The sequence below is a fragment of the Pleurodeles waltl genome, chromosome 12 (assembly GCF_031143425.1).
Source record: "Pleurodeles waltl isolate 20211129_DDA chromosome 12, aPleWal1.hap1.20221129, whole genome shotgun sequence".
Classification (NCBI taxonomy): Eukaryota; Metazoa; Chordata; class Amphibia; order Caudata; family Salamandridae; genus Pleurodeles; species Pleurodeles waltl.
In genome coordinates this window covers 668,805,136-668,823,831 of record NC_090451.1, presented here as the reverse complement: position 1 = coordinate 668,823,831, position 18,696 = coordinate 668,805,136, and the positions used below count along the sequence as shown (strand labels likewise).

The following is an 18,696-nucleotide window of genomic DNA, read 5'->3' as shown; positions in this document are numbered from 1 at the left end:
TGTGTTGAGTTACGCATCGATGTTCAGATTTCATAGCATTTTAGAACGTCTGAACTTCTGAGTGACCCAGGTTTATCACCATCTCAGCTTGGTTATTATTTGCTTTCAGAAGCAGGCAAGTCTGTTACTTTCCTTCTCCCAGCCCTTCAGTCTTCCAGGTGAGCCTGGTCAATGAATTGCCTGATTTCAGTCTCACTCAGCTGTATGGCGAAAGACCATCCGTTTGCACAGCCCTAGCGGGCATTCACCCCTTATCGAGAACGATGTGATAACCCCTCCGTGGCATCAGCTCAGTAACTTTTCTCTTATTCCAATGCCACGGCATACCTTGGAAATGAAGTGCACAATGAACAAAATAGACAAGAGGTGGGCAGGGATTTTTTTTAATACAATAAAAAAATCAAATTTTCATGACTTTTGTAAAAATACAGTTACAAAGAACCTAAGTGAGAGAACACACGTTGCTAAAGTTAGAAATAAAGTGCACATCTTTCATGGCTAGCACGTTCAGTTTCCTACTCTCATTACAATCAGAACACGAAAAAATTGAACATAAATCGGTACAAAGTGTGAATTTTGGGTCAGACCAGCTGCATGACACACCTTGCCCAGAAATAATACCAAACACGGGCAAAACATTCCGGGATGAGTTCCTATTTCTGTGTGATGCTCAACAGATTACGAGTTACTCACATGAAACAAGAAATGTCCTCTTTTTTAGAACTAGGCATTCACTGGTAGGACAAGTCCTTTTTATTCCTCCAAATATGTAGTAGTGTCTGCCACTCTACTGGCTTCGAAGGTACAGTAGTTGTAATATGCCTAAAATATATGGCCATTGTGACAGTATTTTGAAAAGATGTATTTATTGCAAATGTGCCCATTAGGTTAGTGAAAATAGCAAATCTTCCTCACTTGGTGGCTAAATCAAGCCCAATCACCCACTTGCTGATTAGCACCATATGATCTCCGGGATAGGATGAGATTTGAGTTCTGTGATCTTGAAGTCCTGTCAGCTATTCCTGAAAGAAGGGATTTGCTTCGATTTAGCGTTTCGTGATAGAAAGGGATTCGTGCTGTGAGCTCTTCATGATCAAGAGGGATTAGCGCAGTGCGCTTTTCGCATTAAAAGCTGATTGTCACAGTGAGTTCTTCATGATAGAACGGATTGTTGCCATGCAAGGCCCTCCTGTTACAATGGGATTGGTACACACGTTCTTCATGCTATAAGAGGATTGGAGATCTTCATTATAGAGGAGGATTGGCACTTTGCCCTTTTTGTGCTTTGAAGGGTTTGCCATTCCGTTAGCTCCTTCTCATAGAAGGGCATTGTGGCTGTGTGCACTCTTCATGGTAGGAGTGAATAACAGCACTGAACCTCTTGTGAAAAATGTTGATTATCACCCGTTGAGCTGTTTATGATATAAGATGATAGCTGAACGGTGAGCTCTTCCTGAAAGAAAGAAAAAGGCGTTGTGTGCTCTTAGTGATAGGAGATTTGTAGTGACTCCTCGTGATTGAAAATAATTGGCGCCATGAATTTTTCATAAAGGAACTGGGGCTGTGAGCTCTTCATGATACAAGGGGAAAGGCTCAGTGTGCTCTTTCTAAGAGAAGAGGATTTCTACCAGGTCAGCTTTTTGTTGTACAAAACAATTGGTGCCATGAGCTCTTTGTAATTGAAAGGCACTGCTGCATTGTGATCTTTCCTTGTGAGAGGTAATTAGCTACCCATGAGTTCTCCTCACGATAAATTGATTGAACTCAGACAAATACTTTCACATTTTTCGGTCTTTTCATCTCTTTACTTTGATTATGTTACAATTTTCCAAAAACACAATTTGAAATGGTGGCAATCTGGAGGTACACAGATGTGAACTTGTGGTACACTTATGTAAACTTAAGATGCCTGATGGTACTTGAAGAGAAGAAATTAAGGCGCCGCTAGAGGCGAAACAGAGGTGGAGTGACATCTGAACTAAAGGTACAGGGACAGACGGGGTGCAGAATTGGACAGGTGAACTGTGAAAAAAGGGATATGTCAACTTTGAGTGGAGGTACAGTAAAATCACAGGACTTCAAGATGATAAAGTAGAGAGAAAAGTGGGTGCATTATCAGTGTAACACTGGAAACTGGATTTATATGGAGTGAATGGAGGAATAAAGGTAAATTAGAGGTATATACTGGAGAAACAAAATCCGTATGGATGGCAATAAGGCTTACACTGATAATCACTAGTGGCACACAGATCCAAACAGAAGTTAACTGGATGGACACACATGCACACATAAACAAGAAAACATGGATCACAAAATTTGGTCTGTATTCTGCTTCTTGGCCCAGGACATGCTCTATCATTTGTGCAACAGATTCACATCTTGGGGTAGCTGGCCAGATTGGCAATCCCACAGGCATTCTGCTTGTTCCTGGCCATCAGGATGTAGCCCTTGTTGCCCCAGTCCTCTCCCCAGCTGTGGTATGAAGAAATAGAAAAGTTTGGTTATAGGATAAAATATATATTCACAAATTGTCTTTATGTATACACATAGTATGCCCAGGGCCAGCTAATATGTCGTCTACATCTGCAAAACCACCTCAACAGTAGTCAGAGAGATGCATATCTCTGCTGAAGGCAATCACTTGTCTACCCCTTCACATCCTGCTCAGTGATAGTCAGTTTGTTGTATATCACAACTCACCATTCTGAACGATAGCTAATGAGATGTCTATCATTATGCAGATTGGCCAAAGATAGCCAGTGATGCACCACAGCTAATGATCTGTCTACATCTGCACATCATGTTCAAGAATATTCAGTTGAGAGTCTATGATTGCTTGACCATCAAGCTCAAGGCCTGCATATCATTGATAGACATATACAGATCACAGTCCTAACATGGTCATAATCCAGAGACACCTGCAGTTTTGCTCTGCTATATCATTTCAACTTGGCCAAAGCAGGTATCTTGAAGGCATTATGGCACAGAAGTGCCTTCTTTGCTGTTCTGGGGATTCAGAGTTCCTAAGGTATTAAGAAAGTTTAATTTCCAATTTCGAGAACTCTCCTCCTGGGAGCGTGATGTAGTTTATAAACTTGAGCAGGGCCTCCAAAGGTGGGAATAGTTGTTAACTCTTATAAGAAGATCTCTCAGCTTCCTTTCACAGTGTAGTCAATGGGGGAATTATTGACATTCCCCAGTGCACACCTGGGTAGGAAGAGGAAGGCCTCTGTGAGTTTTGATTCTTTCTCTCCTCTTTATTCATACACGGTACATCCAGATACATTACTTTCAATCCCCTCCACTTCCAGCCAGAGCCACGTTCACTAGGGGTGTTTGTTACCCAGAACCTTTCATTTAAATTTTGAGCAGCATAGTAACCTTATTTCGAGCTGTGGATCTCCATCAATCAGTATGCTCGCGACATGCTTATGTGTAATCGAATCTCAACTTGACTAATCAAGACCTAGATCAGTGGTTCCCGACCTTTTGACTTCTGTGGACCCCCACTTTATCATTACTGGAACCCAGGGACCCCCATTGAATCATTATTAGAATCCAGGGACCCCTTCCACTGGCTGCTGGGAGCTAATCTGTTAATATTATTTCATTTTGAATACAGTGGTGGACCCCCTGAGGAGACTTCGCGGACCCTCAGGGGTCCCCGGACCACAGGTTAGGAACCACTGACCTAGATAAAAGTTGTAAGTCTGAAGTAAATTAGTTTGTTTCCATCCTCTGGAAAGACCAATTACATACCAATTTTACCGATATTTATCTAGTCACTTATCAAATCTGCCAAATTCCTTACTTAACTTTATATTATCTGGACATTTCATGCCCATTAACTCCAGTTAGATCTATCGGTCCAATAACAGCTATACGTTCTGAAGATCATCATCTACTTTGTTTTTCAAACCCGATCTTTCAGTTCTTGTTACAGGTTCTTGGACTTTCAAACATGTATAGTGGCCATGTTGTTTTAGTCAGCCTTCTGGAATATGTTATGTTATCTGTGAAAGGTGACTTTAATGCAGGTGCTTGGCTTAATCACAGTCCCAGAACATTTGGAAAAATCACTCAAAAGCTTAAGTCTTCCCAATAATTACTATTTCATCATTCATCAGATTTCCATGTTATCAAACAATATCTCAGGCAGCCTTCTTTCAAACCAGACTCAGCAGATAGGATCACTCCTGTCTTTTGATGTCAAGAATGTTATACTACTATATACTACTACATAATGAAAACAAGATTACAAAATCAGAAAATTCTAGCAGCTTTTTGATGAGTTATGAAAACATTTTCTAGAAATTATTTTCTAGATTGTAACTTCACAAAGATACCCAACTGGCTGGATTCTATATGGGAAATATGTTTGGCTGATAAATCTTATATTTATTAATACTTTTAGCCTATTCTCTTTCTCACAGTTTTTTAAAGTGGTGGTGTGATTCTATGTGGGAAATATGACTGGCAATGATGATCTCACAATGGAGAAGGAAAAGTAGCTTACTTGTAATCCCCTTGTGCTCCACCTTGTGAACGTTTACTGCTCATAAGGAACCACGCTCCAGCTTGGCAACGTAAACAATATGGTTACTCACATAAATTAGGACCCTGACACCTCAACAAAATGAACTGATGCAGCAACTGCCTCCACGGGTCTTTTGTAAGGCAGGGGATTCACTGTCTACCTGGATGGTTAAGTCTCAGTTGTTCAACCTTATAAAGGTATGCCCTATAAAGCTTCCTTTCTTTTTCTTTTATAAAAAGAATTTAGAAACGAATGCCTCAGATTCCCCTGTTTCCACTGTAGTGGTTTGTTAGGGTATAAATGACTTCTTAAGAAAATGAATTCAGTTAATGCTGATAGGAGAACTTATAAAAACTATTTTTCACAGTGATATTATTTCTTGTCTAGCCTTTTCATAGGTATGAATCCTGACATACCTCGTGTGTCTCAAGTATAAATAAGCTCATTTAACTCTCTTCCAGCCTTGCATGCAAGTACTGAACTGACTACACCTTTTCCACCTCGTACAAAGTTTGATCAGATGCTTCAAACATGGCTAAATCCATCTACAATTAGAGAGCCCACTGCATCCAGAACATCTTGTGAACCAGAAAAAAACTCTTGCTTGACCCTACCTAAATCATGCATTGATAATGAATTATTAGTAACCCTTCTCATCTAGTATGTAGATAAGGAACTAAGGGCCAGATGTAGCATTATTCCAAATTGCGACTTGCAATTTGCGAACCCAGCGACTCGCAAATTGCAACTCGCAATTTGGAATGCAGAAAGGTGTCTCAGACACCTTCTGCGAGTCGCTATGGGGTCGCAAAGACCCACCTCATTAATATTAATGAGGTGGGTCGCAATTTGCGACCCCATAGCGATTCAGGGCACTCACGGGGATGGTGGCCTGCTGGGAACAGCAGACCACCATGTCCGTGACTGCTTTTAAATAAAGCAGTTTTTTTTTTCAAAGTGCAACCCGTTTTCCTTAAAGGAAAACGAGCTGCACTTTGAAAAATAAACCGAAACCTTTTGTTTCGGTATTTTTCAGGGCAGGTAGTGGTCCATTGGACCACTGCCTGCCCTAATAAATTATTTTTAGTGCCAGACACAAAGGGGAAGAGGTCCCATGGGGACCCCTTCCCGTTTGCGCCTGGGTTACCATCCACTTCAAGTGGATGGTAACTGCGCTTTCATTTAAATGAAAATGCATACCATTGCGACTCGCAAATAGGAAGGGAACACCCCTTCCTATTTGCGACTCGGAAATGCATTTTGCGAGTCGGTTCCGACTCGCAAAATGCATTTCAACATAGCAAAGTGGCTTTAGCGACTCGCAAACAGCGTTTTTCGCCGTTTGCGAGTCGCTAAACCTTTGCTACATCTGGCCCCAACTGTATTTCTTGCATACAAAATGATCAAACCACGCACAATCTGACTCCTGTGTAAGCCCTAAAATGGGAGATGATGTTCTCATTGTTGGTGGATCAGCAAAGTTGCAGTGTTTTGGGCACTGTCAGACGGTGAGTGGGTGAATTGAAAGACATTTTTCTGTAAAGCTCCTACAGCGTTCCATAGGCATCAAGTTATCCTATTATGCTCCAATATCATTCTGTCATTGGAGGTACAGCTATGCAGACGTCCCTCTAAAAAAACATATTGCCTCAAATGTGAATGTTGGTATGTACTCTGTATTGAAGCAGCTGAGAATCATCTAAAGGGGCATGTTTGTGCCCTGTTTGCCATGGCACTCTACCCATATGTATCTTAACTCACCCTCTCATATCTCACATAGAGTTTGTTATTGTGATTTCTAGAACTATTGATTTCTGCTTCTGGCTCTGGTTTAGCATGCCCTGCCTTACCTGTTCTTAACAATCCAGTGCTTTGCCTTCTTCTGTATTCCGTAGCCCACAACGAGAACAGCATGATTAATGTCGGTACCATTGCACTCTGGATCATAGTACACACCTGCAAGGCAGTTAGATCAGAAAGATTAGATGATGTATTATACCCAGCACCATTAAACAAAATCACAATTTCACAGGGATGTTTGCGAACACGAAGATTTGTAGTTCCTCTCCTTACATAGCAAACATACTGCCCCCCCCCAACATACAAAATAATAGCTCCCTCACTGGATGAATAGTTAATGTTTTAATATTAATATGTGATGCTCAGAGGCCCATTGTAAGAATTGTCCACCTCACCTTCACTATAGAATTGGAATGAGGATAGGCCTGCGTCGATGCCCACAGACACAGGCCCAACCCGTGCCACAGCCTTCTTCAAGACTTTCTCACTCCCCACTGGGATCTCCTTGAAACCTTTGCACTTGGCCGCCCTTCCTGTGGTGTCGTACCTGCATTGTTCATCCTGTAGAGTAGGAGGCCGTTTGAAAGTGATGGAAAGAGAAGTCATTTGTTAATACTATGTTGGAAACTCTAGCCATAAATATTAGGTATATTGTTGCATGTGTGGACATCAGTGTCTGATCTAGACGAAGGTGTCACTTTGTAAACTCTGAGTACCACTAGCGCAGCCCAACAGTCAGTAACCAGCGCAAAATAATAGTTGTGATTCATTGTTAATACTCCTTTCTGGAATCATACGTTAAACTTCCTCGTTAATCCGGCCTAGTATGCGCCTGTCTGATTTATCCTTCAGCTTTGTAACAATCTCTAGCTATGTCCAGTGCCATCCCAAACATTCCACGGTGCCCTAGCACAGCCTGGCACACCCTCAAACAACCATAGCTCAAGGAGGGCTGGAATTATGATTCTGCAGTGCCAGCATTTGTTACATATTTATGGATTTACCTTACTTGAACTTAATTCATTGTCTGCTGCATATTTGCAGATTTCAAAACAAAAATTGTTTCCTGCTCAGAGGGTCCAAAATGTTACTTCGAAAAGCACCATATGTAGTGCCACTCAGTGGCGGAGCATTTGCAAAGTTTGACATGCTTCATCTGGGAAAGATAGCCAAAATCTCTGTGAGAAACTCCTAGTCAATATGAGGATTTACTGGAGAATTAGACAAAACTACTGATTCCCTGGTAATTCATCATTTTTTTTAGTGGAACTTCAGAGCATCACTTCTAACCCTCAGTAACTCTGCCTCCCCAGGGTTACCGGTACCTTGGGTTGGAGACCATGCTACTCACAATGAGTTGTGATACTGTGTAACTCATAATGAAAAGTGCCTGTTTGTAGATCAATGCTATATATATATATATATATATATATATATATATATATCTATATAGATATATATATATATATATATAGAGAGAGAGAGAGAGAGAGAGAGCGAGCGAGCTAGCTTTAACCGTACGGCTGCTATTGCTGTTCACAAATGGTGGTTTTACACTTGGAAACGTTTTTCTCACATCTTGCAATTGCTAGACTTGGGACTCGGAGCAGCGATGCCCTCAGAATTGGGAATGACCTTGGGTGTGCTTGTTTGTATGTTAGTTGGTACTTAATAACTTTAGCCTCAGCCGATTCGAAACTTTGAAACAGTCCGAGGTTTGTCAAAGGCACGAGTAAATCAATTTCTAAGGTAGGACTCAGAAGGGAACACACTAAAAAATAGCCTGGGTCGAGGGGAAGTGTTTTTTCTAAATGTAAGCACATTTTCCCTGTGATGCAAAAATAATTTGAAGTGCAATTGAAATCATAATTAACATTTTTACGTCCATTATTGCACATTGTGTAGAACTCCACTTGATAAAATGCTTTTGCAATACTGTAAATGTGACTTATCAGTAATTATCGAAGAGTACTTCTGGGAATCTGCTGCAATCACAGATTCCCTTGTTTATACCTAGAAACCTTTGTAAACTCAAAACACATGAAATTTATTCGAAACATAGGAGGAAACCTGCAATATTACATTTCCAATTTTGTGTGTGTTTCAGTCCCAACGTATCATGGTAGAAGACTGCAGAGGTAAGGTTTTGTGAGCAAATTGGGTGACTCAAATATCCATCTCCTACTTGGGGAAATTCTGGAAGCAGAAGAATAGTTATATCTCTGTATATTATCAGAATAGAAAGGGTACAGAAATACGATTGTTACAAATTTAATAGAAAACTACTTTCTAAGAATGCACTAAAAGGCTTTTGTGAGTCCCAATATGCCTCCCATACACTAAAACATATGCCTTATTTCCCCATAGTATAATAGTGTACACTGCTTTGTAGCTTCAGTGGGCCCAGGATGCTTATGAAGGTTGCTTTGCTCTCACAATTCAATATCGCAGGACCTGTAACTTAACATTTCAGCTTCAGTTCATAAAAGGGAGCGTAGATATTTATAACTCGCAGCGTGCAAGTTGCAAATGCGTATGCATGCTTCCCAAGTACCCTGGTCTCGATTTGCAAATGAACCTGTATGAACAGAGGCAGGCCCAGGCCGACCCAGCAAATACTGTTCAACCTTTTTCTTAAAGCAACAGGCATGTGCCTTTACTGTTGAGAAACTTCAAGAAGTCCTATATGGGGCTCAGGCAATGTCCTCAAGGTGTAAAAAGACCACTCACCTTTTAAACCCTAATTGGTCCTGGGACCATTTGGTGCATAGTCCTTAAAGGATGTGTATGGAAATTACAGTTTTACAATTCTACCTCTAAAATGGGTTAGGACGTAAACCAGTACAAAGATTTAGTGAGAACGAGTAAGCGGTGCCTAGGTGGCCTACAATTCAAGAAGGAATCATACTTGTTCCATCTCTGCATTCTGCTTTCCTCTTTGGAGTTCTGTACCAGGTCTTAAATTTGTATAGCGAAAGTGCACAATGCATGTTGTGGCATGTCATGTAACCTTATATTACATCAGAATTTGAAATTATTCGTGGCTTGATTCAAGGTGTTTTGACATTTGTGTTTCCGTGTTTAAATATGAATCCTATGCCGTACAAAGGTGTAGCATATGGTTTAGCTGAGTAATGCTTTGTTTAGTGATTGTTAATAGTGGCAGGCGAGACCCTGTCATGGGTATGCCTAGACCATTACTGTATGGTTATGAATACCGGAAGAGTTTACTGGTTGTTTTGTTGTGCTCGGGTGTGTGACTGTCCATTGCCCAGTTTGCGTCTTAATCATATCTAAGGCCACTGGAATTATGCAGCAGGGTTCGACCAATTTGTGCAGTGTAATGCAACATATTTTGTGGTAGTATTACTTGACTGTTAAGTCCGTTTTACACATGACAACTATTTCTCAGCAAAGGGTTGAGCGAGAAATAATGTTTTTTCTACAATCTGCAAATTATGCAGCAGGTTAATGGATTATGTGCGAATATGGCAGGTTCATATTTCAGTGGAATACACAGCATAATCACATAATTAACGTGGTTCCGCCACCATAACTCACACCTCCACCGCCTCAGGACTTCGTTTCAAAGGTGCACCAAGGAGAGCTGTTTTGCCTCCCTGTGATTATCACTGAACTGACGATTGCCAGGGAACATGGGTTGTACAGTCCTTGGGACTGCCTTATTCTTTGTACCTCTGAACCCTTCACATCCCTTGTGGGATTAAAGACTATGCCACAGACAAACTGAAGGTTTTAAAATAAATTTTGCTACAAGAAAGCTGCATAGTCAAAATGTGGTACTGCCCAGGATTCCCTAAACTTCAACAGCAAGGTTCATATCCTTTTGGCAGCCAGAGCAAATAATAAAGCAAAAGTGCTACTAGAGATGCTAAAATGGAGTGAAAAATAGAATTATAACCCAGAGCATAAAAGGGCCAACAATATACAAAAAATAAAAGCACACGCAGTACATATGATTTGTACTGCTAAGCACTCTGGAGACAATAACTGAACTAGAGCAATGGAAAAAAAGAAAAAAATGCACCATAATGAGGAGCAGTGTTATCGTACGTATTTCGTACTATAGTCAGTTGTTCATCAATGGACAAACAGGGTTATATCTAAGTTCCTTATGAATTACATTTTTCCCAAAATGTCAGGGGTGGTGGATTTGACATTATGCACATCTTCACTGCTAAGATATCATGAAATTGATCATGTACCCCTCACCACCCCACTGGGGCCATCACAAGCCTCCAGCCTCCTATTGGCTCCTGAGAATTGAGGGAAAGGCCAAGCAGTGGAACCTACCGAGAGTAGACTTGGCTTTCTGAGTCCAGTTAACTTTCTGTTCCTACCTCTGCCTGTAGTGCTAGGGGTACCAGTCTCCAGGCTAGCATTACCAGCTACTTAAGCTACTTCCATATGGTGTTCATGAAGGCCTGAATGCTTCATCACTTTCTTTTAATCTGGCTCACTAGCAAAGGGTTTCTAAGGTAGCATATCTCTGGATGTCCCAAAGACCTCCATGTGTGCCACTTACCTTATCTTTAAAGCCAGGAAGAGGAGGCATAGTGTGCTTTAGGGACATGAATACATTTGGCAGTGTTGGTCTGACCAAACCGTTTTCCCGGCAGGCTTAATACTCTGAAAGGATCTTCCAAGTCACCAAAGTCAAGCAACAGACAAGCAGCTGCGCACAGTTACACCAAACCACGTTTCCTGGGCAGACTCGTCTGGCTGCTCTTCTCTCTGGACTGGCACTAGTTTAGTCTGGCCCAGACATTCCACCAACCAAAGATTTATATGATCAAGGTAGATATTTTAATTACAAGAGACAGGAGAGGCAACCTACATCTAAACTACATATTAAATTGTTGCTACAGATACCAATGCCGTCATAGCTGCGAATGGTGCTGCAAGTGATAACTGTAAAAATGATACTTTAAATAGAGGTGAATTCTAAATGCAGAGGCTGCTATAAGTAGTGGAGAGAGGTAGAGATTGAAATCACATTATAGATGAAGATGCTGTTCTCTATATCAATGCGCCATTGCATACTGATGCTGCCAGAGATGCTCATGCTACTTTAGATTCCAGTGTTGCTACCAATGCTACCACTTTGATTATATTAGAGAAAGAGATGTTGCTGAGCAAAAGGACGCATAGTGGTGTGCCGATTGTTAATGGATTCTTACCTGGCCAATGTAGGGATACGCAACCTCTGAGTCGATGCCCTTGTTGTCCCTTACATATGCAAAGGCGTTGGTCATGTAACCCCCACCACAGCCATCGTTCTCCTTGACACAGTCAACTAGGTTCTGTGGGCTGAGGTCCACCAGCTTCCCTGTTGTCCTCTTCAACTGGCCTTCCAAGGCTCCTACAGAGCTGAATGCCCAACATGACCCGCACTGGCCCTTTAAAGGAAACAGAGGCAGAAAAGCAGTATTCAGGGTTTGTATGAGCTTGGCAGACCTCAAGTGCAGGAGAAACAGATCAAATATTTGTGTCTAGTGGTCCTTATTTATTGGTAATGGGTATACAACATAGGCGTTGAAGTCCACATATATGGGAAAACTTCCACCTGTAATAATTTTAACCTACACAAACATTTTCACTGTATTGAACGTCTACAAAGAGGATGGGGGAAATTAGATCAGTTTGGCAGATACATGTTCACCTGTAATATCAAATGCTAATATTTTCACCCAATTTAACTTGTATTCATTATTTTAAAGACATCCCTTTCATTTTGCAATTGATCACAATAAAACTCGAGATTTGGATTAAGTATTATTCTAACTTTAGTCCTGGAATAAACTGGTGTAATAATACATTGGTGTAATAATATTTTAGGTTGAAACTGTTGCCAAGATGAAATATTGTAGATTGAAACTACTGGATTTCAATTATTAATGGATGAAATGATTGGATCTAAAGTATTAGTGAGTATCGTCCTAATCTGTGGGTTGCTTGTATGAAATAAAGAACTAAGTGTGACAAAACTACAAGAGTGTACTTCTCTGGTGTATAATAGTCTCTCATTGTAAGGAAATGCCTCCTTGGCATGGTTGCCCCCTGACTTTTTGCCTTTGCTGATGCTATGTTTACAATTGAAAGTGTGCTGAGGCCTGCTAACCAGGCCCCAGCACCAGTGTTCTTTCCCTAACCTGTACTTTTGTATCCACAATTGGCAGACCCTGGCATCCAGATAAGTCCCTTGTAACTGGTACTTCTAGTACCAAGGGCCCTGATGCCAAGGAAGGTCTCTAAGGGCTGCAGCATGTCTTATGCCACCCTGGAGACCTCTCACTCAGCACAGACACACTGCTTGCCAGCTTGTGTGTGCTAGTGAGGACAAAACGAGTAAGTCGACATGGCACTCCCCTCAGGGTGCCATGCCAGCCTCTCACTGCCTATGCAGTATAGGTAAGACACCCCTCTAGCAGGCCTTACAGCCCTAAGGCAGGGTGCACTATACCATAGGTGAGGGTACCAGTGCATGAGCATGGTACCCCTACAGTGTCTAAACAAAACCTTAGACATTGTAAGTGCAGGGTAGCCATAAGAGTATATGGTCTGGGAGTCGGTCAAACACGAACTCCACAGCACCATAATGGCTACACTGAAAACTGGGAAGTTTGGTATCAAACTTCTCAGCACAATAAATGCACACTGATGCCAGTGTACATTTTATTGTAAAATACACCCCAGAGGGCACCTTAGAGGTGCCCCCTGAAACTTAACCGACTATCTGTGTAGGCTGACTAGTTTTAGCAGCCTGCCACAAACCGAGACATGTTGCTGGCCCCATGGGGAGAGTGCCTTTGTCACTCTGAGGCCAGTAACAAAGCCTGCACTGGGTGGAGATGCTAACACCTCCCCCAGGCAGGAATTGTCACACCTGGCGGTGAGCCTCAAAGGCTCACCTCCTTTGTGCCAACCCAGCAGGACACTCCAGCTAGTGGAGTTGCCCGCCCCCTCCGGCCAGGCCCCACTTTTGGCGGCAAGGCCGGAGAAAATAATGAGAAAAACAAGGAGGAGTCACTGGCCAGTCAGGACAGCCCCTAAGGTGTCCTGAGCTGAAGTGACTCTAACTTTTAGAAATCCTCCATCTTGCAGATGGAGGATTTCCCCAATAGGGTTAGGATTGTGACCCCCTCCCCTTGGGAGGAGGCACAAAGAGGGTGTACCCACCCTCAGGGCTAGTAGCCATAGGCTACTAACCCCCCAGACCTAAACACGCCCTTAAATTTAGTATTTAAGGGCTACCCTGAACCCTAGAAAATTAGATTCCTGCAACTACAAGAAGAAGGACTGCCTAGCTGAAAACCCCTGCAGAGGAAGACCAGAAGACGACAACTGCCTTGGCTCCAGAAACTCACCGGCCTGTCTCCTGCCTTCCAAAGATCCTGCTCCAGCGACGCCTTCCAAAGGGACCAGCGACCTCGACATCCTCTGAGGACTGCCCCGGCTTCGAAAAGACAAGAAACTCCCGAGGACAGCGGACCTGCTCCAAGAAAAGCTGCAACTTTGTTTCCAGCAGCTTTAAAGAACCCTGCAAGCTCCCCGCAAGAAGCGTGAGACTTGCAACACTGCACCCGGCGACCCCGACTCGGCTGGTGGCGATCCAACACCTCAGGAGGGACCCCAGGACTACTCTAAGACTGTGAGTACCAAAACCTGTCCCCCCTGAGCCCCCACAGCGCCGCCTGCAGAGGGAATCCCGAGGCTTCCCCTGACCGCGACTCTTTGAATCCTAAGTCCCGACACCTGGGAGAGACCCTGCACCCGCAGCCCCCAGGACCTGAAGGACCGGACTTTCACTGGAGGAGTGACCCCCAGGAGTCCCTCTCCCTTGATCAAGTGGAGGTTTCCCCGAGGAACCCCCCCCTTGCCTGCCTGCAGCGCTGAAGAGACCCCTAGATCTCCCATTGACTTCCATTACAAACCCGACGCTTGTTTCTACACTGCACCCGGCCGCCCCCGCGCTGCTGAGGGTGAAATTTCTGTGTGGGCTTGTGTCCCCCCCGGTGCCCTACAAAACCCCTCTGGTCTGCCCTCCGAAGACGCGGGTACTTACCTGCAAGCAGACCGGAACCGGGGCACCCCCTTCTCTCCATTCTAGCCTATGTGTTTTGGGCACCACTTTGAACTCTGCACCTGACCGGCCCTGAGCTGCTGGTGTGGTGACTTTGGGGTTGCTCTGAACCCCCAACGGTGGGCTACCTTGGACCAAGAACTAAGCCCTGTAAGTGTCTTACTTACCTGGTTAACCTAACAAATACTTACCTCCCCTAGGAACTGTGAAAATTGCAGTGTCCACTTTTAAAACAGCTATTTGTGAATAACTTGAAAAGTATACATGCAATTTTGATGATTTGAAGTTCCTAAAGTACTTACCTGCAATACCTTTCGAATGAGATATTACATGTAGAATTTGAACCTGTGGTTCTTAAAATAAACTAAGAAAATATATTTTTCTATATAAAAACCTATTGGCTGGATTTGTCTCTGAGTGTGTGTACCTCATTTATTGTCTATGTGTATGTACAACAAATGCTTAACACTACTCCTTGGATAAGCCTACTGCTCGACCACACTACCACAAAATAGAGCATTAGTATTATCTCTTTTTGCCACTATCTTACCTCTAAGGGGAACCCTTGGACTCTGTGCATGCTATTCCTTACTTTGAAATAGCACATACAGAGCCAACTTCCTACATTGGTGGATCAGCGGTGGGGTACAAGACTTTGCATTTGCTGGACTACTCAGCCAATACCTGATCACACGACAAATTCCAAAATTGTCATTAGAAATTCATTTTTGCAATTTGAAATTTTTCTAAATTCATAAAAGTCCTGCTAGGGCCTTGTGTGTTAAGTCCCTGTTTAGCATTGTCTTTTAGAGTTTAAAAAGTTTGTTAAAAGTTTGAAATTAGATTCTAGAAACAGTTTTAGATTCTTTAAAAAGTCTTCCAACTCTTAGCAAAATAATGTCTGATACAGAGATGAATGTGGTGGAACTCGACACCACACCTTACCTCCATCTTAAGATGAGGGAGCTAAGGTCTCTCTGTAATATCAAAAAAATAACCATTGGCTCCAGACCTACCAAAATTCAGCTCCAGGAGCTGTTGGCAGAGTTTGAAAAAGCCAACCCCTCTGATGATGACATCACAGAGGAAGAAATTAGTGACTTGGAGGCCAATGTCCCTCCTCCAGTCCTAAATAGGGAGAACAGGACCCCTCAAGTCCTGTCTCCAACTGTGTTAGTCAGAAATAGTGAGTCCCTCACAGGAGGGTCCCACATTTCTGAAATCACTGAGGATGCTCTCAGTGAAGATGACCTCCTGTTAGCCAGGATGGCCAAAAGATTGGCTTTAGAGAGACAGCTCCTAGCCATAGAAAAGGAAAGACAAGAGATGGGCCTAGGACCCATCAATGGTGGCAGCAATATACATAGGGTCAGAGATTCTCCTGACATGTTAAAAATCCCCAAAGGGATTGTGACAAAATTTGAAGATGGTGATGACATCACCAAGTGGTTCACAGCTTTTGAGAGGGCTTGTGTAACCAGAAAAGTGAACAGATCTCACTGGGGTGCTCTCCTTTGGGAAATGTTCACTGGAAAGTGTAGGGATAGACTCCTCACACTCTCTGGAAAAGATGCAGAATCTTATGACCTCATGAAGGGTACCCTGATTGAGGGCTTTGGATTCTCCACTGAGGAGTACAGGATTAGGTTCAGGGGGGCTCAAAAATCCTCGAGCCAGACCTGGGTTGACTTTGTTGACTACTCGGTGAAAACACTAGATGGTTGGATTCAAGGCAGTGGTGTAAGTAATTATGATGGGCTGTACAATTTATTTGTGAAAGAACACCTGTTAAGTAATTGTTTCAATGATAAACTGCATCAGCATCTGGTAGACCTAGGACCAATTTCTCCCCAAGAATTGGGAAAGAAGGCGGACCATTGGGTCAAGACAAGGGTGTCCAAGACTTCAACAGGGGGTGACCAAAAGAAAGGGGTCACAAAGACTCCCCAGGGGAAGGGTGATGAGACAACCAAAACTAAAAATAGTAAAGAGTCTTCTACAGGCCCCCAAAAACCTGCACAGGAGGGTGGGCCCAGAGCCTCTTCACAAAACAATGGGTACAAGGGTAAAAACTTTGATCCCAAAAAGGCCTGGTGTCATAGCTGTAAACAGCATGGACACCAAACTGGAGACAAGGCCTGTCCCAAGAAAGGTTCCACTCCAAACTCCCATCCAGGTAACACTGGTATGGCTAGTCTCCAAGTGGGATCAACAGTGTGCCCAGAGCAAATCAGGGTCCACACTGAAGCTATTCTAGTTTCTGAGGGTGGGGTGGATTTAGCCACACTAGCTGTCTGGCCGCCTAACATGCAAAAATACAGACAGCAACTCTTAATTAATGGGACTAGAATAGAGGGCCTGAGGGATACAGGTGCCAGTGTCACCATGGTGACAGAGAAACTGGTTTCCCCTGGCCAATACCTGACTGGAAAAACTTACACAGTCACCAACGCTGACAATCAGAGAAAAGTACATCCCATGGCAATGGTTACTTTAGAATGGGGAGGGGTCAATGGCCTGAAACAGGTGGTGGTCTCCTCAAATATCCCAGTGGACTGTCTGCTTGGAAATGACCTGGAGTCCTCAGCATGGGCTGAGGTAGAACTAAAAACCCATGCAGCAATGCTGGGTATCCCTGAACTGGTGTGTGTGAAAACAAGAGCACAATGCAAGGCACAGGGTGAACAAGTAGAGCTGGAGTCTGGAAGAATGGCCCAGCCTACCAAGAGAACAGGAAAGTCAGTTGGGAAACCAACTACAACACAGCAAAAGAAAGGGAACCTCTCTTCTCAGGAAGAAGTTCTGCCCTCTGAGGGAACTGAGCCTTTGGAGCTTGAACCTTATCAGGTTGAGCTCTTAGGCCCAGGGGGACCCTCAAGGGAGGAGCTGTGTAAGGGACAAGAAACCTGTCCCTCTCTTGAAGGCCTTAGGCAGCAAGCTGCTGAAGAGTCCAAAGGCAAGAAAAATGGAACGCATAGGGTCTATTGGGAAGATGGACTCCTGTACACTGAGGCCAGAGACCCCAAACCTGGTGCCACTAGGAGAGTGGTAGTGCCTCAGCTGTTCAGGAAGTTCATCCTAACATTGGCCCATGACATTCCCCTTGCTGGACATTTGGGACAAACCAAGACGTGGGAGAGGTTAGTCAACCACTTCTACTGGCCCAATATGTCCAACATGGTTAAGGAGTTTTGCCTCTCCTGCCCCACCTGTCAAGCCAGTGGTAAGACAGGTGGGCATCCAAAGGCCCCCCTCATTCCACTTCCAGTGGTGGGGGTTCCCTTTGAAAGAGTGGGTGTGGACATAGTTGGTCCACTAGAACCTCCCACAGCCTCAGGAAATATGTATATCCTGGTAGTAGTGGATCATGCTACCAGGTATCCTGAAGCTATTCCCCTTAGGTCGACTACTGCCCCTGCAGTAGCCAAGGCCCTCATTGGTATCTTTACCAGAGTGGGTTTCCCTAAGGAGGTGGTGTCTGACAGAGGTACCAACTTCATGTCAGCATACCTAAAGCACATGTGGAATGAGTGTGGAGTGACTTATAAATTCACTACACCATACCATCCACAAACTAATGGCTTGGTTGAGAGATTCAACAAGACATTAAAAGGCATGATCATGGGGCTCCCAGAAAAACTCAAAAGGAGATGGGATGTCCTCTTGCCATGTCTGCTTTTCGCTTACAGAGAGGTGCCACAGAAGGGAGTAGGATTCTCACCCTTTGAACTTCTGTTTGGTCATCCTGTAAGGGGACCACTTGCCCTTGTTAAAGAAGGCTGGGAGAGACCTCTCCATGAGCCTAAACAGGACATAGTGGACTATGTACTTGGCCTTCGCTCTAGAATGGCAGAGTACATGGAAAAGGCAACCAAAAACCTTGAGGCCAGCCAACAGCTCCAGAAGTTTTGGTATGACCAAAAGGCTGCACTGGTTGAGTTCCAACCAGGGCAGAAAGTCTGGGTTCTGGAGCCTGTGGCTCCCAGGGCACTCCAGGACAAATGGAGTGGCCCTTACCCAGTACTAGAAAGGAAAAGTCAGGTCACCTACCTGGTGGACCTGGGCACAAGCAGGAGCCCCAAGAGGGTGATCCATGTGAACCGCCTTAAGCTCTTCCATGACAGGGCTGATGTCAATCTGTTGATGGTAACAGATGAGGATCAGGAGGCAGAGAGTGAACCTCTCCCTGATCTTCTGTCATCAGACCCAAAAGATGGCACAGTAGATGGAGTGATCTACTCAGACACCCTCTCTG

The 18,696-nt window shown here is 43.7% G+C and overlaps 1 protein-coding gene across 1 annotated transcript in view; it reads right to left on the bottom strand.

Annotated features, from left to right (window-relative positions):
* Nucleotides 1-367: 367 nt before the first annotated feature.
* Nucleotides 368-18,696, bottom strand: part of LOC138268662 (cathepsin K-like) — a 29,232-nt gene continuing 10,903 nt past the window's right edge. The window contains exons 4-7 of the mRNA XM_069218533.1: nucleotides 11,539-11,757; nucleotides 6,733-6,898; nucleotides 6,388-6,493; nucleotides 368-2,472 (exon numbers count right to left, since the gene is read on the bottom strand). Coding sequence (XP_069074634.1) covers nucleotides 2,373-2,472; nucleotides 6,388-6,493; nucleotides 6,733-6,898; nucleotides 11,539-11,757 — 591 coding nt within the window. The 3' untranslated portion in view covers nucleotides 368-2,372. The remainder of the gene's footprint in view (nucleotides 2,473-6,387; nucleotides 6,494-6,732; nucleotides 6,899-11,538; nucleotides 11,758-18,696) is intronic.